This window comes from Coffea eugenioides, chromosome 9 (assembly GCF_003713205.1).
Source record: "Coffea eugenioides isolate CCC68of chromosome 9, Ceug_1.0, whole genome shotgun sequence".
Classification (NCBI taxonomy): Eukaryota; Viridiplantae; Streptophyta; class Magnoliopsida; order Gentianales; family Rubiaceae; genus Coffea; species Coffea eugenioides.
In genome coordinates, this window is record NC_040043.1 from 7,380,070 (window position 1) to 7,400,178 (window position 20,109).

A 20,109-nucleotide genomic window follows, 5' to 3' on the forward strand; every position below is an offset into this window, starting at 1 on the left:
ACATTGACCACAAACAATTGAATATTCATAATACTTACCATCACAATAATTTTTAATTCATTTCAAGTTATTTATGGAAGTTACTTCAAAAATAAATTCTTCCAAAGGTTCCAAAAATAAGGGATGATCTTTCTTGAGTGGAGTGGGAAAACCAATTCTTCAAACTAATTTTTTCAAAAAACAAGAATTTTTCAAGTGGACGGTTAATTTTTTTATTTATAACACGAAATTAAGTTATTATGATTTTTATTTATAATAGGTAAAGATAAATTTTTTAAAAGAAACCCGTAGAAGATCAAATTGATCGCAGTTCACAAATTATTTTTAAAAAATCAAGAGCTTCAGTTACTTGCATTGGAAAAGATGTATTTAACAAAATTAATAATGAATTAGTTTTGCAATGCTTCAAGAAAATGAGTACTCGTAGGGTAAAATTATAATCTCTATGTAATATTAGTAGTTTTTTTTTTTTACAAAAAATAAGTTTTACTATACTAAAATTTGATCCCATTTACTACGAGTGCTTTGACTTCGTCCTAATTTTGATACTGGAACTAGTTCTGTTGTAAGTCATATTTCCGTCGTTTTGATACTTTAGTTTAAATCATAAAGAGATTATATATAGGTACGAAACCGTAAGAAAATTAGGTGAAAAAGCACTGAATCAATAATGGCTTGTAATTATTCTTAGATCTATGATTTATGGCACTAGCGCTGTCTGAATTTTACTCAAGCGTGGCTTGATGCGGAGAAAAACGACATCCATCTTCGCCTTGTCGCGGCCTATTTCTCGTCTCTTAATTGAAAAACATAAATTCAACCTTTTGTTTTCCGAAGATTTTTTTTTCCTAAATCAGAATGTTTTTACGACCCCATTTGTTGTATTACACATTTAACTATCCCAATTTGTTGGTCCAAAAGAAATATCATCTTTTATTTTTCAAAATTTTGGAATACATGATGCAAAATTTGTAGGTTTCATTGCCAATTGTACGGTTTCTTAGATGAAATCATAAAACACATACTGAAAATAACAAGATCTAAGGGTTTTCTCAAAGTTTTACTTCTCTAGAAATAAGAGTAAGTGCCTTTTATTAACTTGCTCCGAAAAGAAACCTGTAATTAACTTTTTTTCTTTTTTTTTTATTCTGTTGGAGACAGGAATTACAAAAACACGCAACTTCGAAAATCTTGGATTAAATTATAAAGCACTAATTGAAAATAATAGTTTCATGATTAATCTTCAGACTTCAGTTATGGGGGATTTTATTGGGTGGGCCTAATCCTCGGGATGCATGCATGCACGTATCCCGAATCGTCACCGGGTATCAAATACTTGTAAGGCGAGGATAGAGGTAGCCCAAGATGGTTGTATTCCTTCTAGCCCGGCACCTTTAGTCGTTTGTTGATACTATTAATGTGCTATTCGATTTAATAGCCCAAGATGTCTGCACGCGCTCTCTTTGTTACTTTTATGATTCGGGAAAATCGTTTAAAATATGTTACTTCCATGAATTTTTTTTGTTCTTCACTTTCAAAATAGTATTTTTACATCTCTTATACAATTAAATTGGTAAAATTTTATCCCAACTTAGATTTTCGACCATATTTTACTCTGAATTCATCACATGACCTATACATAGTCATTTTTTGGAGACAAAAAGGCTATATTCTATTCGTAATTAAACAAATAACTCGATCCATATTTATTTTTGTCCTTAAAAAAGTAAGATATGACCTGAACCATATTTATTTTTTTCTTTAAAAAGGTGGGATTGAATCCAATCCACACAAATTTTTGCTAGCATAAAAATGGAATCCAACCTTTTTGTGCATAAAAAATGATTTCTTGTACGTCATATGGTGATTTTAGCCTAAAAAGTTATCAGAAACTTAGGTTGGGATCAAAATTTGCTAATTTGAATTTATAAGAAATGAAAAGTTAATATTTTGAAAGTGAGTGACAAACAATTTCATTTGGCGAAATGTAGGAGATGTTTTGAATAACTTTTGCTTATGATTATTATCATTTTATTGCAAGTTTTCATATTCCAGCTTCATCTTACAATTATTATTTATTACTGTTGACTTGTTGTGGTCATTTTTATAAAGTGTCCAATTGGCACTAATTAAAATGTCGTTTAGCTATTGATATTTGGAAATGCAAATGTTAAGTAGGGAAAGCTTTTATACGAAAGGTAGTGTAATAATTATCAGTGTGTGTGTTCACATGCTAAGTTTCCTGTAATTTAAGTATCTTAACAAATACCTATTGAATGATATAGTTTTTTTTTTAAAAAAACCCCTTTTATAAATGAACCAAAATTATTAAAATTAAGTAGAAAATATTGAAAGTTCCGGTCGCATTTGGCAAATGTGACCGTCACCCTTTCAAAAACGTGGCCTAGTGAACTTGGAAAATCATCACTGACATGGGTATTTTCAAGCCAAGTGTACTTCATAATTTTCTTGGTAGGTACTTATCATGTACTATAGTAATTTTTAACTTTCTTCTAGTTTTTGTATAAGTAGGTTACCTTAGGACTGCCAATTAGGGGTGTAAATTGATGTAAAATCACTACAAATTCACACCCCTAATTGTCAGCCCTATGCATATGAATTCCAAATTCTTTTCGACTTTTTCGTTAGTTTTGTTTTTGTCTTTATAACCTTGCCATAGGCCAGAAGAATTTGGAATTCATATGCATAGGCCATATGCTACAAAATTTGTGTGGCTTAGATAAAGAAGTAAAAGTAGGCAACTTTTCTTAACCAACCTAGAAGCAGTTGAAACTTAGGGGAATTCCTCAACCAAAACAATCAATGAATCATGAATGGCAGCCGGCTGGGGCGCCGGCTGTCCTACTCTAATTGCCAATTGTCCTACTCTACGCATATTAATGAGATCATTAGTTCCGTATAATCTCACTGGTCGCGTTTGGTAATCCTTAGGATTGTATGGGCTTTTTGGAAAAGAAATGTGTAAATAACTAGAATGGTCATTAAACTTTCTTTGTAGCAAAAAAGTTATCTAACTCCTTCAAAGTTAAAAACAGGCCTTTTGAATCATTTTCTACTGAATTAATAGGAAATAACTTGTAATTTAGGACATTTTTATCCTTAAAAATCTATAATAGCAGGTCAAATGTGGTTCTTTCTAATTGGTTTACCTGCTAGATTGAGCGATATGACTTAAAAGGTCCATTTTAAGGAGTTGAGTGACTTTTTTAACCAAAAAAAAAAAAAAGTGTTTGATGATCGAACCGTGCTATTTTAGATAGTTCAGTGACCATTTTCGCCATTCACTCAAAAGAAAATGGAAAGAACGGTGAAGAAGCTTCCCTAGAATTAATTTTTTTTTCCTTTTGTTCTCTCATTATTGCAAGTATTATTTTCTTTGCCCTATGAAGGATCATCCAATTGCTTAAACCATTGACTAATAGAAGTGTTTTAGACGTAGCATGACTTGTAGGAATGGAAGCAATAAAGGTCACTCAAGAAAAATGGCTTTAGTTGCGGAATGTAATGTTTTCTGTTTTGCCTAGTCACGGACAACTAATTCACTTCTTTATCAAGGTGTCAATTGAATCTTTAGACTTTATGATATTTAGATCAATTTGATTGGTTTCCATTAGAGTATCATTTTTTGGAGTTTTGGACAGTTAGGCAATTAGGACGAACGAAATGGAAGAGAGAAACCAAAAAAAAATGTAGTGGTAAATGGTAATTGTCCTTTAGTTTCAAATGTACAATAATGTTACCAAATCAAAGCAAAACTTGTTTCATTATATTTCTTAGGCAAATATGTTAGGCTGAATAGCCTCTAATCTCTATATCTACCCTTGCAGAACTTGAGAAACCTCGTGCTTATTAATTTTCATATCCTTATTTGAACACGACTCTTGGTTAATTTCCAACCCCATTAATTTTCCCTACCCGAAGTTTAACCGGTAGTACACTATACATTCTTCTGGTTAGACAAGTCTTATAGTAAAACAAAACATTTTGGACAAGTTTTCACTAAAAAAAAAAAGGTTGTACGTTTTGGACAGATTCTACTTATAAAGAGCGATTGAAAATCCTATACCAAGCGACATAGTATAAACTTAAGTGACAGAAATAAATTAAAAGATGACTGATTCACCTCCTTGATTTTATTTTAAGAATTCTCATATTTGTATTCATCGTTTAAAACTGTTGTAATTTTCAATCGATTGTTTTAGGTAAACTCTTTGGACAAATGTGCAAGGCTAAAAAATAAATTAAGTTACTCGAATCTAGTTCGATTTGGTAAAATTGTTTCATGTTCGTTAACATTTAAACTCCACAAAAAATTCGTTCAAAGTTCAATTTGACAAATAAACAAATTAAATTTAAAAAAAATTTTAAATTTATTAAAATAATTAAACAAACTTAAACGTTAGAGTATTCAACTCGACTCGACTCGTTCACGTCATAAACGTGCTACCAATGTTAAATGCAGTTTAAAAAACGAGACAAATGCACTTTAGATGAGTCCCTAACTGCATTTCGTTCACATCACTACTTTATAGTCTGAGCTGTTAGTTTATTGCTTCCTGCTCGCTGCACGCATCACCAACATTGATCACCAGCAATAAAGAGTCTCACATTTTCCCTCCTCTTTTTGTCTTTTTTGGTTGAATTTCTTCTCAATTCTCAAGAAAAGCAGTTGACAGATTTGGGACAAGAAAGCTAATCCACCCAATACCCAACTGTCTCGATCGGTGAAATTTTACTCTTTTCACAACTCACATGTCAAGGAGCAATTCACTCCCTGTTTTTGTTTTAGGTAATGGATATTGCAATTTTAATAGCCATAAAGCTGAATATGTTGAGATCAGGGGTGCAAACGAGTCGAATCGAGCCGACCTTTGGCCTAGTCGAACCGAGCCTCCAGTTAATTTTGTGAAACTCGACGAGCTCAAAATGTCAAGCTCGAGCTCGAGCTCGACTCAAATTCGAGTTGAGCTCGAACTTAAAAAATAAAAAAAAAATTTATTTTTTAAAAAATAAAAAATAATTATTTATTTTTAAAAAATGAATAAAATAATATTTTTAAATAAATAATAAATATATTAGGGATATATGTGTAATTTTACTATTAAAATAAAAAATAAAAAATATATATAATTGTGCTCGCGAGCCAACGAGTTTAATGTTTTTGAACTCGAGCTCGAGTTCGAGTTCGAGTTCGACTTAATTAGCTCGAGCTCAATATTGACCGAGCTCGAGTACTCGAGCTCGTACTCGAGCCGCTCGCGATCGGCTCGATTCGTGAACATGGTTATAAAGCAACATATTCAATTTTGAGGGATGTTTAGGCAAATGAGAAGTAGGAATAAGTTTCAAAATTAAATATATTTATACTTTTTGTTGTTGGTAAGAATAAAAGTGTTATAACTCTCAAACTGAATACGCAACGCAAGGGTACCATACTATTCTCGAGGATATTAGCACCTTGAGTGGATTGAACAATGTTCTTTCTCTTTGTCCATAGAATAAGGTAACAAAATTGCTCACAAACTGGCACAATTTGCTGGAAAGCTCTTGTGCATGATGTTAGATGGGAGATGAACTTCTTCCTGTGGCTAAACGAATGTGCCTAAGAAGATAGTAGGGCAGTGGCCCTGTTTTGTAATTAAACTTGTAGTATCAAGTGTGATTATTAAGATGTATTTCAGGTGTTAAATTTTTAGAAATATAAGATTAATTAGAAAAATATATAAATGGAAGGGAATTAATTAGAGAAAGTGTATAAATGTAAGAGAAAGTAGTAATTGCTAATGTGTGTGTATATATATGATAGGTTGAGTGAAATGTAGATGTGTTAACGGATGCCTTATTTAGAAAAACCCTTAAGAAAAAAAAAAGAATAAAGTCTTGGTTTATGGTAGGTCATCTGATATAGTATGCCCAAAATGGAACAGTTATATGTTATTTTTTTTTTCATAACAATAATAATTATATAATCTACTCTAACTTAATCTAAGAGAAGAAGAAACGAACGGAAATCTCCGTTGAAAAAAGCCACCCAAGGTAGCAACCATAATTAAGTGGCAAATTTGGCGGGAAGTCAAGGGCTTCCCAAGACTTGGTTACCAAAATGGTGACTTGGGCTGTTGGCTCCTAGAACTGTTATATGTTATAGCATGCCCAAAATGGTGACTCCAAAATACAAACCAGACGCCTCCTATATGTATAGTATTCTGAAATTGAACTCCAAATCTGGGACAAAGCATCCAACCATTGAGCACAAGTTGTCCAACCCCAATCAACACAGTAGGAAAAAGAAAACTTAAACATGACGAATTCCTTCTATTACTTCACAATCAATCAAATAAGTCCCATCAACCAATCAAATAAGAGTACTTTACATGAATGAATCCAACGAAAAGATAGCAACTTTCTTTTGCCTGAATTGATATACTAATTCCTCTCTCTCTCTCTTTTTCATTTTTTTTGGAAAAGAATTCCTTTTTCTCTTTGCAGTCTTGGCTAGAAAAAATACCTTTTACACTAATGTCAAACTAGTTAGCTATATTCTATGATGCCTAAAGTAAGAAGTTGGTGACTGCTTACTTTTCTGTCAGGGCACTTTGAGTTAACGACAAAGAAGAATAAGGAATTCAAAACTTCCTATAGTTTTCCAAGCCATTGGCCCAATGCCTATCCTACCTCCCAATTCAAACAAGTATAAATAGCAAAGCAAGCATCAAAAAGCCAAACCCCCCCACCTCCTTTCTTTCCTGTTCCCTCTGCTCTCCTCTTCTGGTGTAATTTGTATGAACCATTTTCTTATAAACTTTCAAATTGGTATTTTCTCTGGCACCCCTTTTTAATTCCCCTGATAAAGTTGAGTTCAGAACCAGCTGCTTTCTTTCATATGATCACAGCTCCGAGAATCGACTTGGGAACAGAGAAATGGAAACTTCAAGAAGAGCCCTGGCCTTGTTTCTCACAATGAGTTTGGCTTGTTTGGTTCTTAGTATCGATCCTCATTTGCATGGAAAAAACACTTTCCCAATAGAAACTCGATTCTTGGAACAAAATTACCTCGATCAAATGCGGCAAATGCAAGGTTTCAAGGCTTCTTTCTTGCAGCGTGATTCATTAATATCTTCTCCTTCACCAGCACCAGCACCGGCACCATATATATCAGCTCCAGCCCCTCTAGTGAGTATTATTTCTATTAAAATCTTTGGCATTTTCTTTAAATTGGTTTCTTGATTTTATCTGAACATGGCTTTCTTGATCATAAATTTTGTTGCATTTTTTGTATCTTTCTTACTTTTGTAGGTTACGCCGAGGCCAAATGTATACAATGTTACATCATATGGGGCAGACCCAACAGGAAAAACAGACAGTACAGATGCAATTCTGAGAGCAATATCTGATGCACTTCAAGGTCCAAGTAATGGGTTCTTGATTACCGGGATTGTTAATCTTGGTGGTGCACAGATTAGCCTTGAAGGCGGGAATTACTTGATTAGCCGCCCTCTACAGCTGTTGGCCGGCCGGGGTAATCTCGTGGTATGCAAGTGCTTCTTTTTGTACCTTGTTTAATTCAGTCTTCGTCCTGTTCTTGGTAATTTTTTCCGCCGGCGGAAGTCCAATGCTACCGAACCGATGACTTTGAAAAATCTTAGTATGAAGTAGTAATTCATACATTAGAATTCAAGATTTGCAATCCCATTGTGAAGGAAAATTGACATGCCAATGTAAATCGCCCTAAATTTGCGGCAATTTTTTTCTTTAAATATAACACACACACACACACACACAAATTTAGAGTGCTGCAGATGAGAAAAAAGTGAAATACTTGGTTGAATTTCAATTGGCTAATGAGAAATGTACAACCAAGCAGGGGAACCCATGGACTTGGTGGTCCACTTAATATATGATAGCATAATTCAAGGTGCTCCAGTCTAAGATTTTTGAAGTATGTTAAAGTAATAGTACTAATTCAATTATGCAAAATTGAAAGATGATTGAAGAATCAGTCTTGGAATCATTCTTCTTGGATTTTGCAAAATTGTGTTCCTTTGGCACTATCAAAATGGAAAATGAACTTTCTTGCTGTCTTGTTCCCAAGCAACAATTCCAAGTAATAAAATCCCACTATTGTTTCTGTTTAGATATGACCGAGACATACCAGGTGTCTGATTTTTTATGGATGACAACAAAATGAGTAAACAATAGTGGATTCAGGTTTGGCCCCTTCTGTGGATTTTCTTTTTTTATGCAAGAGTAGTTAAGGGCTAGATAGATCAGTTAGATTGGGTAAATGCTTTTACCAAATCAAAGAATCCGCATGCCAGCTTTAAAACCATGAAGTCATTCCATTAACATTGTTCTTTTCTAAGATCTTTTAATATTTTCAACAACCCTTGAAAGTTGAATCAATGCATTTGCTGCAACTACTTTCTCAGCCAGTAACTAATATGTCACACGTTTGGACATGTGTCCGTGTTTCCGCTGACTAGGTATTAAATTTGACATCGTTGTTTGAGACAGATACATGGAGGAACATTGAAGGCATCAGATACTTTCCCAGGTGACAGATATTTGATTGAATTATCAGCAACCAACAAAAATGGTGCATTCAACCATGAATTTGTAACTCTGAGAGATCTATTGCTGGATTCTAGCTTCCGGGGTGGAGGCATTCAAGTTGTGAACTCACTTAGGACAAGCATTGACAATTGCTACATAACACATTTCACCACATATGGTATTTTAGTACAAGATGGTCATGAAACCTATATCAGGAATTGCTATCTTGGGCAACGCATTACTGCTGGTGGTGATCCTAAGGAAAGAGATTTCTCAGGCACAGGAATTGCCCTGATGGGAAATGACAATGCTGTCACAGATGTGGTAATCTTTTCTGCTGCAACTGGAATTATGATTTCAGGCCAAGCCAACACAATCTCTGGGGTACATTGCTATAATAAGGCCACCGGCTTTGGTGGCACCGGAATTTACCTAAAATTGCCAGGTTTAACACAAATCAGGATCGTGCATTCTTACTTTGATTTCACAGGGATTGTAGCAGAGGACCCTGTTCAACTGGATGTCGTGAATTGCTTCTTTCTTGGTGATGCGTTCGTTCTCCTGAAATCGATAAATGGATTAGTAAAAGGAGTGAACATTGTGGACAACATGTTTGCTGGCTCCGGTAAGGGGATTGACATTGTTCAATTGGATCAAAAGAATGGCCCTTTTAAACAAATTCATCATGTTGTTGTTGACCGGAATAATGTGGAGGGGATGAACCTTAAGGCAACAGTAGCAAGAAGGGCTGTGCAAGGAAGTGGCACTTCTTGGACTGTGGATTTCAACCCAATTCTTCTGTTTCCTGATTTTGTCAACTATGTACAGTATACCTTGAGCACAAGCGGCAGCTCCTTCCCTAACCATGCTCTCAGAAATGTATCTAAAAACAATGTTTTGATTGAATCGGATGTCCCAGTACAAGCCACTGTTTTTGTCTTGGTGGATCAAGGGCAAACACATACAAGCTAATTTGCCTTAGTTTTTTTTTTTTCAGCAGATTCCTCAGCTCTTGCATGAAGAGTTGTGAGTAGGGTTGAGGAAATTAAGCATTAATTAATCTATTACAAGTGAAATAGATTGAGCTCTTTACCATATAATTGTGTCATTTCTTCAACTAGCCTAATGTGTATCATTTCTTCATCCGAGAACGGAAAACTGCAACTTTTGTTGCTGTTACCCTGCATATTATCCTTCGTTCTTGAATCCTGATCTCTAAATTTACCCCTTCTGAAAAACAAGAGCACATTCTTGTTCTTGACTTGATTTTTCAAAAGCTCCAAAGGGACTTGGAATTTTGAGCAAGTATCTGACTATGAGAGTCCATACATGAAACAAGACAGTAAACATTTATATTCCTAAAGAATTAGCAACGTTCCAGAATTATTTTGAACTTCTCTTACTTTGGAAACACATTTTAAAGGGTGAATTATATTGACCTCTTCTGAATAATATTGCTTTAACTTGGAGGACTTGTGAGGATCATACAATTAGGCTGACCCCTTCATCAATGAAAACCCTTTACCAAATTACTAGTAATTACGTATGTATGTATGTATGTATATGTTGCTCATACGTTGAGTGTACTTTATTATTATTTTTCTTTTTAATGTTGAGCGTGCTTTAATCACTAATTAGTTGCACAAAGCTAACTAGGATTGATTAAAGAAAATTGGATTAGTTAGGAAGCAAAGGCCAAAATATGGAAATGATACACGATAGCCACTTTTGAAGGACAACCTAACCCTAAAATACCTTGAAATGATAGAGAGCTTTCTGTCCTTTAACCTACTAGGTGATGACGTTCATATCTTTATTCTATAACATAAGATTCCAGATGAAAAAAATACCATCCCTAGGTAAAAGATCCAATCAGTATTCAGAAGGTTCTCATGAAGATTATCAGATTCCATTTTTCAGATATTGATATGGTTGACATGCCAAGACATTTTTCTTTTTTTTTTTTGTTGGGGTTGACATGCCAAGACTATGGAAAATGAAAGCTTAACTACTTCAACAATTTATGTTGAATGCAGTTAACAATTTTAAGTCATCATCCATTAAACTAAGATGTGTTGGACCTCTAGAATCACATCATAATAATAATGTTTCTTGAGTCAAAATGAAGAAAAAATTGCAACTATGATTATTTATTTGACAGTGATGACTAAAGGGTGAGGGGCCTATGAAATTTATGCTTCAGGCACCCAAGGGAAAATTTTGGTTCAACCAAAAGTACAAGCTAAGCAATCCCAAGTCAGAAAGCTCCTACCAAAATTTCAGCACTAAATTCTCAACCAAAAGAACTACTAAATACAACAAAACTTACAAAATAATGCTCAGCATGATGGTAGAGCACTAGAAGTCTAGAACTACCCTTGACATAAAACCAGAAAAACCTTGGGACCCCCAAAATGTTAGCCTCCCAAGGCTCAGCCATATGTAGACCACTTTTGCTTAACAGTAAAGGGTTGGAAAAATTAAAGAGAGGAAATGTATTTCCCCAGTAAAGCTCCTGTCTAAATTTATAAGTAGCATCTTTCAAGCATGAATGGTTTTTTCTTTTCCCCTTTCCTTTTTTAAGGCAATCTAATGCAGGAGTAGATCAGCTTTCCTAAAATCAAGATGTTATAGTTCTCATTTTTTTTGCCAAGTGGAGATGTGACTTTACAAGACAACTAATAAGTTTATACAGCCACCTCCTCCGGCAATCTTCAATTGGTAGCAAATGGCCAATTGTCCTTGTACGAAATTCTACTTTTTTTCTTTTGGGAAATTTGTCAAATTGGTCCCTAATATTTATCAAAAACACTTTTTTAGTCCCTAATATATAAAATCAGCCAAAATTGTCCTTCACATTTAAATTGTGATCCAATTTGGTCATAATGCTCGTTTTTGCTCCTTTCTCCGGCTAAAAATAACATGCTCCTCTCATGTGGTCATATTTTCAAGGGCAAAAGTGGAAAACAAAAGCTTTACTCAACTGGCTAGTCTGTTACACTGTGTAGCAATTTGTGCACCGAGAGAGACAAAGAGAGAGAGAGATTCATCAGCTAGCGGTAGAATCTTATCATCATCATGTCCCCAATTGTAATAGCAATACAATTCCTCTTTCAAAGTTGATAAGATTACTGCTATCATCATTATCATCATCGGCAATACCTACCCGATTTGAAATCTCCCAATCGATCCGTAATATCCCTCACATATGAAAACCTTTTCAAGATCAAAACAACAATGGAAAAGGGAGATGGGTAGTGGCGCCAAGCAGAAGCAGCTACCCAAGTGGAAAATCCACTTTGAGAAATCCCCAAAGCAAAAAATCCAACCTCCTCCGGAATTCGTTTGCCCCATCCCGGCTCCCTCATGGTTGACCCCATTATTGTCTCCTCCGGCCACTCCTTCGAGCGTAACTGCATCGATGCTTGCAAGTCCCTCAACTTTAGGCCCACCCTCCTCGATAGCTCTGTTCCTGATTTCTCCACCCTCATCCCTAACCTCGCGCCCTCAAGTCCGTTGTTCTCAGCTGGTGCCATTTTACTCTCTTTACCCCTCCTCCCAAACCCTTCGATTTCTGCTCGTACGTTATTGCTCGCTTCCCGTTCCCAACAGAAGCCTAATCATCAATTATCAAAGTTCTCTTCCCAAGAAACCGAGCTGACTCGGACGCCTAGTCAAGTTTCCGCCAGCTCCAAGGAATCTGTGACTGCCGCCACTGTCATCAACAGGCCCACCACTCCTCTACCTTTAACCACCCGTCCTTATTGTTGCTATTGTTCTTTGTCCTCCTCAGATATTGAGTCCTTGTGTCACTCTAGCTCCCTCGAAGAAGACAAGTTCATGACCAAGCTCCGGAGCTCTCAAGTGTTCGAGCAAGAGGAGGCTCTGCTTTCCCTTCGGAAACTAACCCAGACCCAGGAGGAATCCCGGGTGAATCTCTACACTGCGTGTCTACTCTCGGCTCTCCGGCCTCTGATCACCTCCAAATATGCTTCATGACCTCACTTATCCGTTGTGGTGAATCTGTCCTTAGAGAGTCGAAGCAAGATAAAGATAGTGAGGTCAGGGATCGTTCCCAGTGGATCTGGGATTTGCGTTTTCCAATTTTGCCCTTGAAAATATGACCACGTGAGAGGGGCGTGCTATTTTTAGCCGGAGAAAGGAGCAAAAATGAGCATTAGGACAAAATTGGATCACAATTTAAATGTGAAGGATAATTTTGGCTGATTTTATATGTTAGGGACTAAAAAAGTGTTTTTGGTAAATATTAGGGACCAATTTGGCAAATTTCCCTTTTCTTTTTATACTACTTTCTTTCTTTTTCCATTTTTTTTTCTTTTTGCCTTTTTGTCTCGTCACTCTTTCCTTCTCATGCCCTTTTGTATGCCCATAATAATAGTTTAACTTCTAGTTGTAATTTATTTATTTATTTATTTTTACTATTTGTAATTTGTGAAAAATTATACGGCATGAGAAAACCTATATGCGTGTCACAATGAAATGCATATATAATCTAGCAACTAATTATTTACACATAAAATCCCTAGGCTATGTTATTGTGATCTTATTACTTTTTGAGTAGCTTTATGCTCCGATTAATTTAGATTTAGCTAACACATACTTGTCATTATATTGGAAAACTTTTGATTACTACCACAATTAATACATACAATTGGACAAAAACAAAAAGAGATACATATAATTGATTATATTTATCTATTGAAAATAAGAAAAAGATGCAAACAAAAAAGTTTCAAATTTATTTGTTATAATATTTAGACTCAAAACCTGTAGGGGCCCTTTTAGCAAAAGCACCCTCCAAAAATAGGCGTATGCTGCTTTTTGTGACGAGCACACGGTATTCTTTAGTAAAAGGCGAAAGAATAGTTCGCTCTGTGCTCACCACGCAGCTCCGTGAGGCATTCGTCACCGGCCTGCGTCCCTTTTATAGCCCTCCCAGCTCCTCTCACCTTCATCAAATTGGCGATGTGGGACTTCTTATAAGCCCAAGATAACTTCCAATCAACTCAGCAACTGATGGAGGCATCCATCAATGTCGGAGTACCTCTCTTCTTTTCTTTTTTTTTTTTCATCAAAATCTTCTAACCTTTTTCTCAAACATACGTGTCTATCACAAAAATATGCTTTTCATGAGGTTAGATAGCACCAAAAGTTTGAAGAAATTTCTCTAAACAAAACTATTGCATCTTGCTGCTGCTCTAGTTTTCACTTGCTGAACGTGTCTTTAATTCAAGAAATTATGGGGCATTGACTACTTAATTGGCTCGCGAGCTGCAATGGCTGAGAAACTCATTCTAATTCATAATTTTTTGCCCTATTAAATATAGGGTTGATTTACACCAATATAAGCCTTAGCATCAGTTTTTTCTTTTTCCTTGAAGCATTCAGACAAGTCTTAACCCTCTTTTGGGGTGAACATAAATTCTTCTTCTTTTTTTTTGGGGGTTGGGGGGGGGGGAACAACAATGTTTATGCATGTTCAGGGATAAGTACAACATTTGGCTCACCAAAAAAACAAAAACAAATGAATAACAGCACCACCGAGAATGATAAAAAAAGTAAGATGAAATGGTTCTGGGACACAAGAATATATAGTTAACTGATCCACTAAGGCAAAAAAGGTTAACCAAAAAAGCTTCCGTTGCCGGGACTTGAACCCGGGTCTCTCGGGTGAGAGCCGAGTATCCTAACCACCTAGACTACAACGGAGGTTGTGTCCATGCGTGAGTATTATCATTGATATTGTCAAATTTTTGAAAGGATTCGCAGGTCTAGTACCGCACCACTGCAGGCCACGATGTATTCTGAGTTCTGAGTAACATGAAAAATCAGAAATTAGGCCCTAAAACTCAATTATCCAACAGGGAGTTGTCACCCAATTAATTTAGATCACATTTCAATCAGGATTTGTAATTATGCAACATAAAGTACAAAATACAAAATAAACAAAGAAAGGTACATTTTATCTTTGTTCCCAAAAAAAAAAAAAAAAAAAGTATTCCACTAGCAAAAGTATAAAAATCATGCTGTTGCCCAATCTCAGACATCATCAGCAGAGTTTTTTGTTGGGCTACACTACACTTTCTTTTTAAGCTTTGCAAGGTCCTCCACTCCAGCCATCCTGACTTTCTCCAGCTTAAGCAGGAACTTGTCCAAAATCGAGTGAGGAGCTCTCCTTCCTGTGAGCACAATCAGTAAAACCTCAATCACTATCCTCCTTCTGTTTCTTTTCTGCAGGTTCATGGGCCTCGTTATTCATCTTAGCTTCCCTGCGCTCCCTTTTCACTCCCTTTGCTCTATTTGGCAGAGGAACACTACCAACCTACAAAAAGAATTGATGGCGTGAATATGAGGTTATGCAAAGCATAGCAGAAAAACATGGCAACGTGGCTAAGTCATGTCCTGATATAAAGACAGGAAAAAGGGGGTCTGTAAGAATTATTTAGGCGCAGCAGCTGCAATATCCATTTTGGCATAGAAAAATCACGCATGGTATAAAATCATAGCGTGCAGGTAGCTAATCCAGTAAGACAAGCTCATGCACTTATCCGCTCGGCTATAGCTCTTTTCAGTATGATAACTTTGAGGTTCCTCACTTGCATTATGCTTCTTATTTAAACTTAGTTTAACCTGGAAAAGGTTGATTCTGAGAAGCAATCCATGAAATGCTTCTCAAAACTGCTTTCATCATTATAGAACTTTCAGGGAAAGCATGCTCTCAATTTTCATAATGGATTTTCGTTAATCACCCTTTCTACCTGCTTCGGACAAGCAGAATTAACTGAGAACAGATCTAATATCTCAGAGAGTGATAAAAAGACCGAAAAGACAGTTGTCCCTTACCTTTTGATCTGGTATGTATATCTTCCCAACTTTACCCTCTATCACATCACCCTTAACATTCTTCTCCTGAAATTGACCCACAGATTTAAGGATTAAGGAATGAATGTAAAAGAAATCCAGCAAAAGGCAGATATACGATTCAAACCTTCTTCTTTGTTGACTCAGGAGCAGTTTTCATAGCTTGTTTCTTCACTCCTTCATCCGGTAGACGATGTCGCCGGACTACAAAATCCATGGAAGGTCCAACCTCAACCAACTCTATCCTTGGGACTGTGGTTCCAGACTTTTTCAGCCGAATTGCACATTGCGTGAAAAACACCTTAGTTGGAGACATGGCTGTGCACAAATAAACACGATCTATGCCAGCAAGATTCAAATTTTTCACAACCTACAGCAATAAGCTGCATGCTCAGTGTACAACCCTTAAAATTTGATTGTCAAGGTAAATAGAAATAGAGTAAAATGACAGACCTCTCCCCGGAAAAGATCAAGTAAAACTTCTTTCAGATGCTTCAACTCTTCAACACTTTCAAATCCTTCTCCAATGAATGCAAACAATGGTTTTGATCCAATATGGGGAGCCAATTTCTTATCATAAGAGAATGACTCCGTGCTTTTAAAATTTTCAACCCCAACCTCTACAAGATCATAGAGGTGGTGATCATAAGTTCTTCCAAGAACAAGATTGTTAGGCCGCTTCTTTGAATGAGTCCCAAGCTGCAAAACAATCCACAAATGAACTCTCAATAGATGTTAACCGCAAATTTGAGAAAAGTTTAGTACGGATATTACAATCCTTTTTTCCCATGCTATTGCCTTATAAAATTGAAAGCAGCAATCTGAAGTGAAAATAAATCAATTGAAAGAAGCAGAATATCATCTGTTGATCATTCCCAAAGTCAGAGAAGGATAAAGTGGGCGGAAGGTGAAGCAAACAAGACTTCTTCCCCTTCACAATGAAGAGGCAGTGATGTTCACTAATATAAAATTTACACAAATCCAATCCCAGCCCATCCAACCAGCAGAAGACATGATAAACCAAAAGCAATTATGGTTCAAGCTGCTACCGTATACAGACAAGAGGCTAATTTTGAAGCAGGGACACAGTGAAGCATTTGTAGTTTATCAGATCAAACTTGGAAAGATCCATACGTGGACTCTAACCAAGACAACAGAAGCTGTCCTTCCAAACCAATGACCAGTACATGCATGAAAGAACCATGGGAAAGTGGCAAATTATACTTGCAGATGCATATAGAATTCATAATCTACAATCAACCATGAATCAGAATATTTGGACACTGAAACAGGAAAAGGATCCAACGAACTCTGACATTTCATCTTTCTTCTTAATGTCTTTTAAGTAAAAAAGAGAACTTACGACTGCATCCATGGCAGATGCAAGATATCTCAATCCATTCACAAGAAGCTAGAGGTTTTTCCTTGGTGAGTGAAAACTCAACTCAAGTTTAGAGACAAGATCGCGGTAGAAAAATCATTCAATAAATCCAGCAAGAAGTTTAGAGTTCCTAAGATTAAAAATGGATCCAAGTCATAAAAATTCTCAAAATGTTATCATGCAGGTCCATATTAACAGCAAAATCCCAGTTTCTCTTATCAATCATGGCCTTCAATTTGGTGCATGAAGGTTATGGTGCACAAGTACCAGAAATTTGTGATACAGGCCATGCCATCAGAATACAGATCAGTCAAAGGAGCATCTTGCACAAATCGAGAAATGACCTAAAGAACAAATGCACAACCAAGGAAGGCCAACATGCTACCAGACACAAATTCTTTATTTTGCACATAAACGAGATATTACAACGAACTTGAAAAAAAATAGTTTACTGTAATGATAATTATGCTAACTCACCACAAAGAGACTGCAATCAGTTTTGAGTGAGAAGAACTCCAAAGAAGTTTCGCCACCACTCTCAAATGGCCTGACATTATCATTCTTCTTCGTATATTTAATAGCATTATCCCTCTTAAGATGATAAATTTCAGCCAATACAGCATTCAGCACATTGCTCGTTTTTGTACCATGAAGGATCAAAGTTTTCTTACCCGTCTCAATCTGCCAAACACCAGCCAAAAATTAAAAAAAAAACCATATTTCTCTATGCCAAAATATCAAACTTTCCACCTCCACTATAGCTAATTAGCTAATAGAGAGAGAGTGAACTCACAAGCTTTGGCGCACGCTTATCTAGCTCCCTTTTGATTCTTTTCTTTGTGGGGGTTTTTATTCGCATCATGATTTCTAGCTGCAAAATGCACTAAAAGCAATTAGAATCAAAAGCAAATTTTGCTCTGAAACAAAAAAGATCCCATTTTTGTACCATATTTTTCCTTTTTTTAGGTCATCCAATCAACATATGTTTATGAACCCATCTTAATTTTTCTTCGAAATTACTGAAAAATAAAATAAAAAGCAAGTTGGTTATATCCATAACCTAATTGTTCTATCACTGCATAACTTCCACATACAGAAACTAGAAAAGTATATATGCAAAATAGCAAGAATCAGGAATTGGGATTACAAAACTTAACTGGGTGGAAGCTGAATTCCTGATTTAGGCTGTTTTAGACTTGTTTTGTTGGGTTCTCCTTCAGCGCCGCTCTTCCTCAGGGTTGTTTTCAGAGGCCAGAAGGAAGATGAAGGGAGGAGGAAAGGAAGGAAGAGTTTGAGTGCTTAAACCCTTGTTGACGTATAAACCTTTGCTCTATTTTTGAGAAATTTCACTATAAACCCCCAAATATAATGTTTAAACTAAATATGACCCTTCTTTGAGTCTTTATTTATTATCGAGGAGCTCCTTCGGATGATGTCTTAGCTTGTGTCCGAGTTATTACAAGTATGCTACTTTAGAGATGTAATCGAATCGAGTCGAGTCGAACTTGAGTATGACATGCAAGAAGGATGCTCGAGTTCGAATTAGTAGTATTATTGGAAGTCGAGCTCGAGCTCGATGATTGCTCACAAAATTCGAGCTTGACTCGCATTGACTCAAATCAATGCGAGCCTTATTGAGTTCGAGTCAGAAAATTTCAGTTTTTTGACAATTTTTGAGTGAAAATACATTATTGCCCTTTAAAAATTTTCATGCGACTTGAAACATTTCGTAAATTCAACTATTTTTTGGACATAAGGATAATTTCATAATAATAATATATTAAAGAATTAAAGTTATAAAACTCAATAAGGCTCGACAAGCCTTCGAGTATTGTATTTAGATACTCAAACTCGATCAACCCGAGTCCGAGTTAAGTTTTTGACCGAACTATTCGTTGGCAGGTTGGTTCGATTACAGCCCTGTACTACTTGAGCCCAAGAAATTTAATGGATTGGTTAACTTGAAATTTTAAAAGTGAAAAAATTTTAAATTCTTTTTAACTTAGGCGACAAAACATAAGAATACTCTTGAATTTTTCCCTCTATTGATTATTCGTTCTGAACACTATAGAGGATCCAAACAAATTTTAATTCCTATCAAATGGAGAGTTTCGTAATATATTGTTTGGTAATTCGTTTAATTTAAAATTTTAAAAGACTTTTAGATTCGAACAATATGAAATAGCCCCTTAGCAATTGAATCATGCGTTTGAATCGGGGGGCTGATATTGTTAGAAATAGTAGCCCTAGCAATAGAAAATTCAAAGGCTTGGAACCAATTATTCTACTGTGTAACCTTCCTACAACTCATGACTCCCGCTGTTGACTGTTGAGCAATGAACTGATCACACTACTTGAGATTTGAGAGAGTGGATGGTGATCTTTAGTCAAGATTATACAGATAGCAAGCACAACATTCCCAGTGAAAGAGAGATCTCTGAACCATATATGTATCCCTTGGCTCTAAAAACATTTGGATAACAAATGGATTGCAGAAGATAAATATACCTAAATTGCAACTCTGAAAAAATCTCAGTAAAATAAAAAAAAAATCTGGACCATAATCACATTGTGATACAAGTAAAAAATTGGCAACATATGGATGGGCAATCTTCTACACAAGTTTACATTAAATAGCAACAAGAAATAGCTAGTGAAGGAGAGAAACCTATGGACCACACCGCACTAAGGAACGTAATATATAAGAGAGTGCACGCATGTGACTACTATAGGCTAAGTACATAGTTGTCTTTGTTATCACGAGAGGAAACTTTCCATGCATATAATGAATTAATGTAGGACAAAGGGGTACTTCACAAACACAGAAAACGAATCCATGCAAATCAAGGACATGAGAAAGGTAAAAATGAAAGTGGGAGAAAGCTGCACTGCACCGAGAGAGAAAGTAGACCCTTGAAATTTCGAAAGATTTCAACAGCTAGCATTTTATATAGGAAATTGTGAGTTCACAAGGGAAAAGGGTTTTGGCTGCAAATTCTATTTGCATCATCATCATGCACATGGATACCCTTGTATGGTAATTGGTATTGAACTTTCTTGCTTTCTAGTAATATAAGATAAGTGTCCGTTGTGGTCTAACTACACAATTTATTGGGTAATTTGCTGCATGAATTTATTTTATAAAGTTGGCTAAGTGAAATTTGGACTCGAATAGTTATTAGTCCAAAAATACAGAAATAGGGCATCACAAGTTGAGTTTGTCCAATTCAAATCGTTATAATAATTAGTACAAACTCGTATAACTTAAGTGT

At 35.8% G+C, this 20,109-nt stretch overlaps 3 protein-coding genes, 1 non-coding gene and 1 pseudogene across 4 annotated transcripts; 2 read left to right on the plus strand and 3 right to left on the minus strand.

Moving 5' to 3' along the window:
- The first annotated feature begins 6,764 nt into the window (after positions 1 to 6,764).
- LOC113783454 (polygalacturonase QRT3) lies at positions 6,765 to 9,669 on the plus strand. The gene is made up of 3 exons (XM_027329592.1): positions 6,765 to 7,194; positions 7,318 to 7,551; positions 8,536 to 9,669. Exons 1-3 carry the CDS (start codon positions 6,943 to 6,945, stop codon positions 9,544 to 9,546), a joined length of 1,497 nt encoding a protein of 498 aa, XP_027185393.1. The 5' UTR covers positions 6,765 to 6,942; the 3' UTR covers positions 9,547 to 9,669.
- Positions 9,670 to 11,940: 2,271 nt separating this feature from the next.
- On the plus strand, positions 11,941 to 12,573 carry LOC113782102 (U-box domain-containing protein 40-like). Its single transcript, XM_027328014.1, has one exon. It carries the CDS (start codon positions 11,941 to 11,943, stop codon positions 12,571 to 12,573), a length of 633 nt encoding a protein of 210 aa, XP_027183815.1.
- A 795-nt stretch (positions 12,574 to 13,368) lies between these two features.
- LOC113748512 lies at positions 13,369 to 13,486 on the minus strand (annotated as a pseudogene).
- A 745-nt stretch (positions 13,487 to 14,231) lies between these two features.
- Positions 14,232 to 14,304, minus strand: TRNAE-CUC. The gene has a single exon. It is a non-coding gene; the product is annotated as a tRNA-Glu (tRNA).
- A 159-nt stretch (positions 14,305 to 14,463) lies between these two features.
- LOC113783264 (ribosome production factor 2 homolog) lies at positions 14,464 to 18,122 on the minus strand. The gene is made up of 7 exons (XM_027329352.1): positions 17,995 to 18,122; positions 17,631 to 17,708; positions 17,315 to 17,518; positions 15,910 to 16,155; positions 15,584 to 15,826; positions 15,439 to 15,504; positions 14,464 to 14,917 (listed from the first exon to the last, which is right to left on the minus strand). The coding sequence occupies exons 2-7, from the start codon at positions 17,697 to 17,699 to the stop codon at positions 14,798 to 14,800; spliced, it is 948 nt and encodes a 315-aa protein (XP_027185153.1). The 5' UTR covers positions 17,700 to 17,708; positions 17,995 to 18,122; the 3' UTR covers positions 14,464 to 14,797.
- Between the last annotated feature and the right edge of the window lie 1,987 nt (positions 18,123 to 20,109).

Bases quoted from the DNA above. Each gene is read 5' to 3' on its own strand.
- LOC113783264 (XM_027329352.1), bottom strand. From the start codon at position 17,699: ATGATGCGAATAAAAACCCCCACAAAGAAAAGAATCAAAAGGGAGCTA. The intron at 17,519-17,630 runs GTGAGTTCACTC...GGTGTTTGGCAG, and splicing joins ATAAGCGTGCGCCAAAGCTT to ATTGAGACGGGTAAGAAAAC. The intron at 15,505-15,583 runs GTTTGAATCGTA...GGTCAATTTCAG, and splicing joins CTGAGTCAACAAAGAAGAAG to GAGAAGAATGTTAAGGGTGA.
- LOC113783454 (XM_027329592.1), top strand. From the start codon at position 6,943: ATGGAAACTTCAAGAAGAGCCCTGGCCTTGTTTCTCACAATGAGTTTG. The intron at 7,195-7,317 runs GTGAGTATTATT...TTACTTTTGTAG, and splicing joins TATCAGCTCCAGCCCCTCTA to GTTACGCCGAGGCCAAATGT. The intron at 7,552-8,535 runs GTATGCAAGTGC...TGTTTGAGACAG, and splicing joins CCGGCCGGGGTAATCTCGTG to ATACATGGAGGAACATTGAA.
- LOC113782102 (XM_027328014.1), top strand. From the start codon at position 11,941: ATGGTTGACCCCATTATTGTCTCCTCCGGCCACTCCTTCGAGCGTAAC.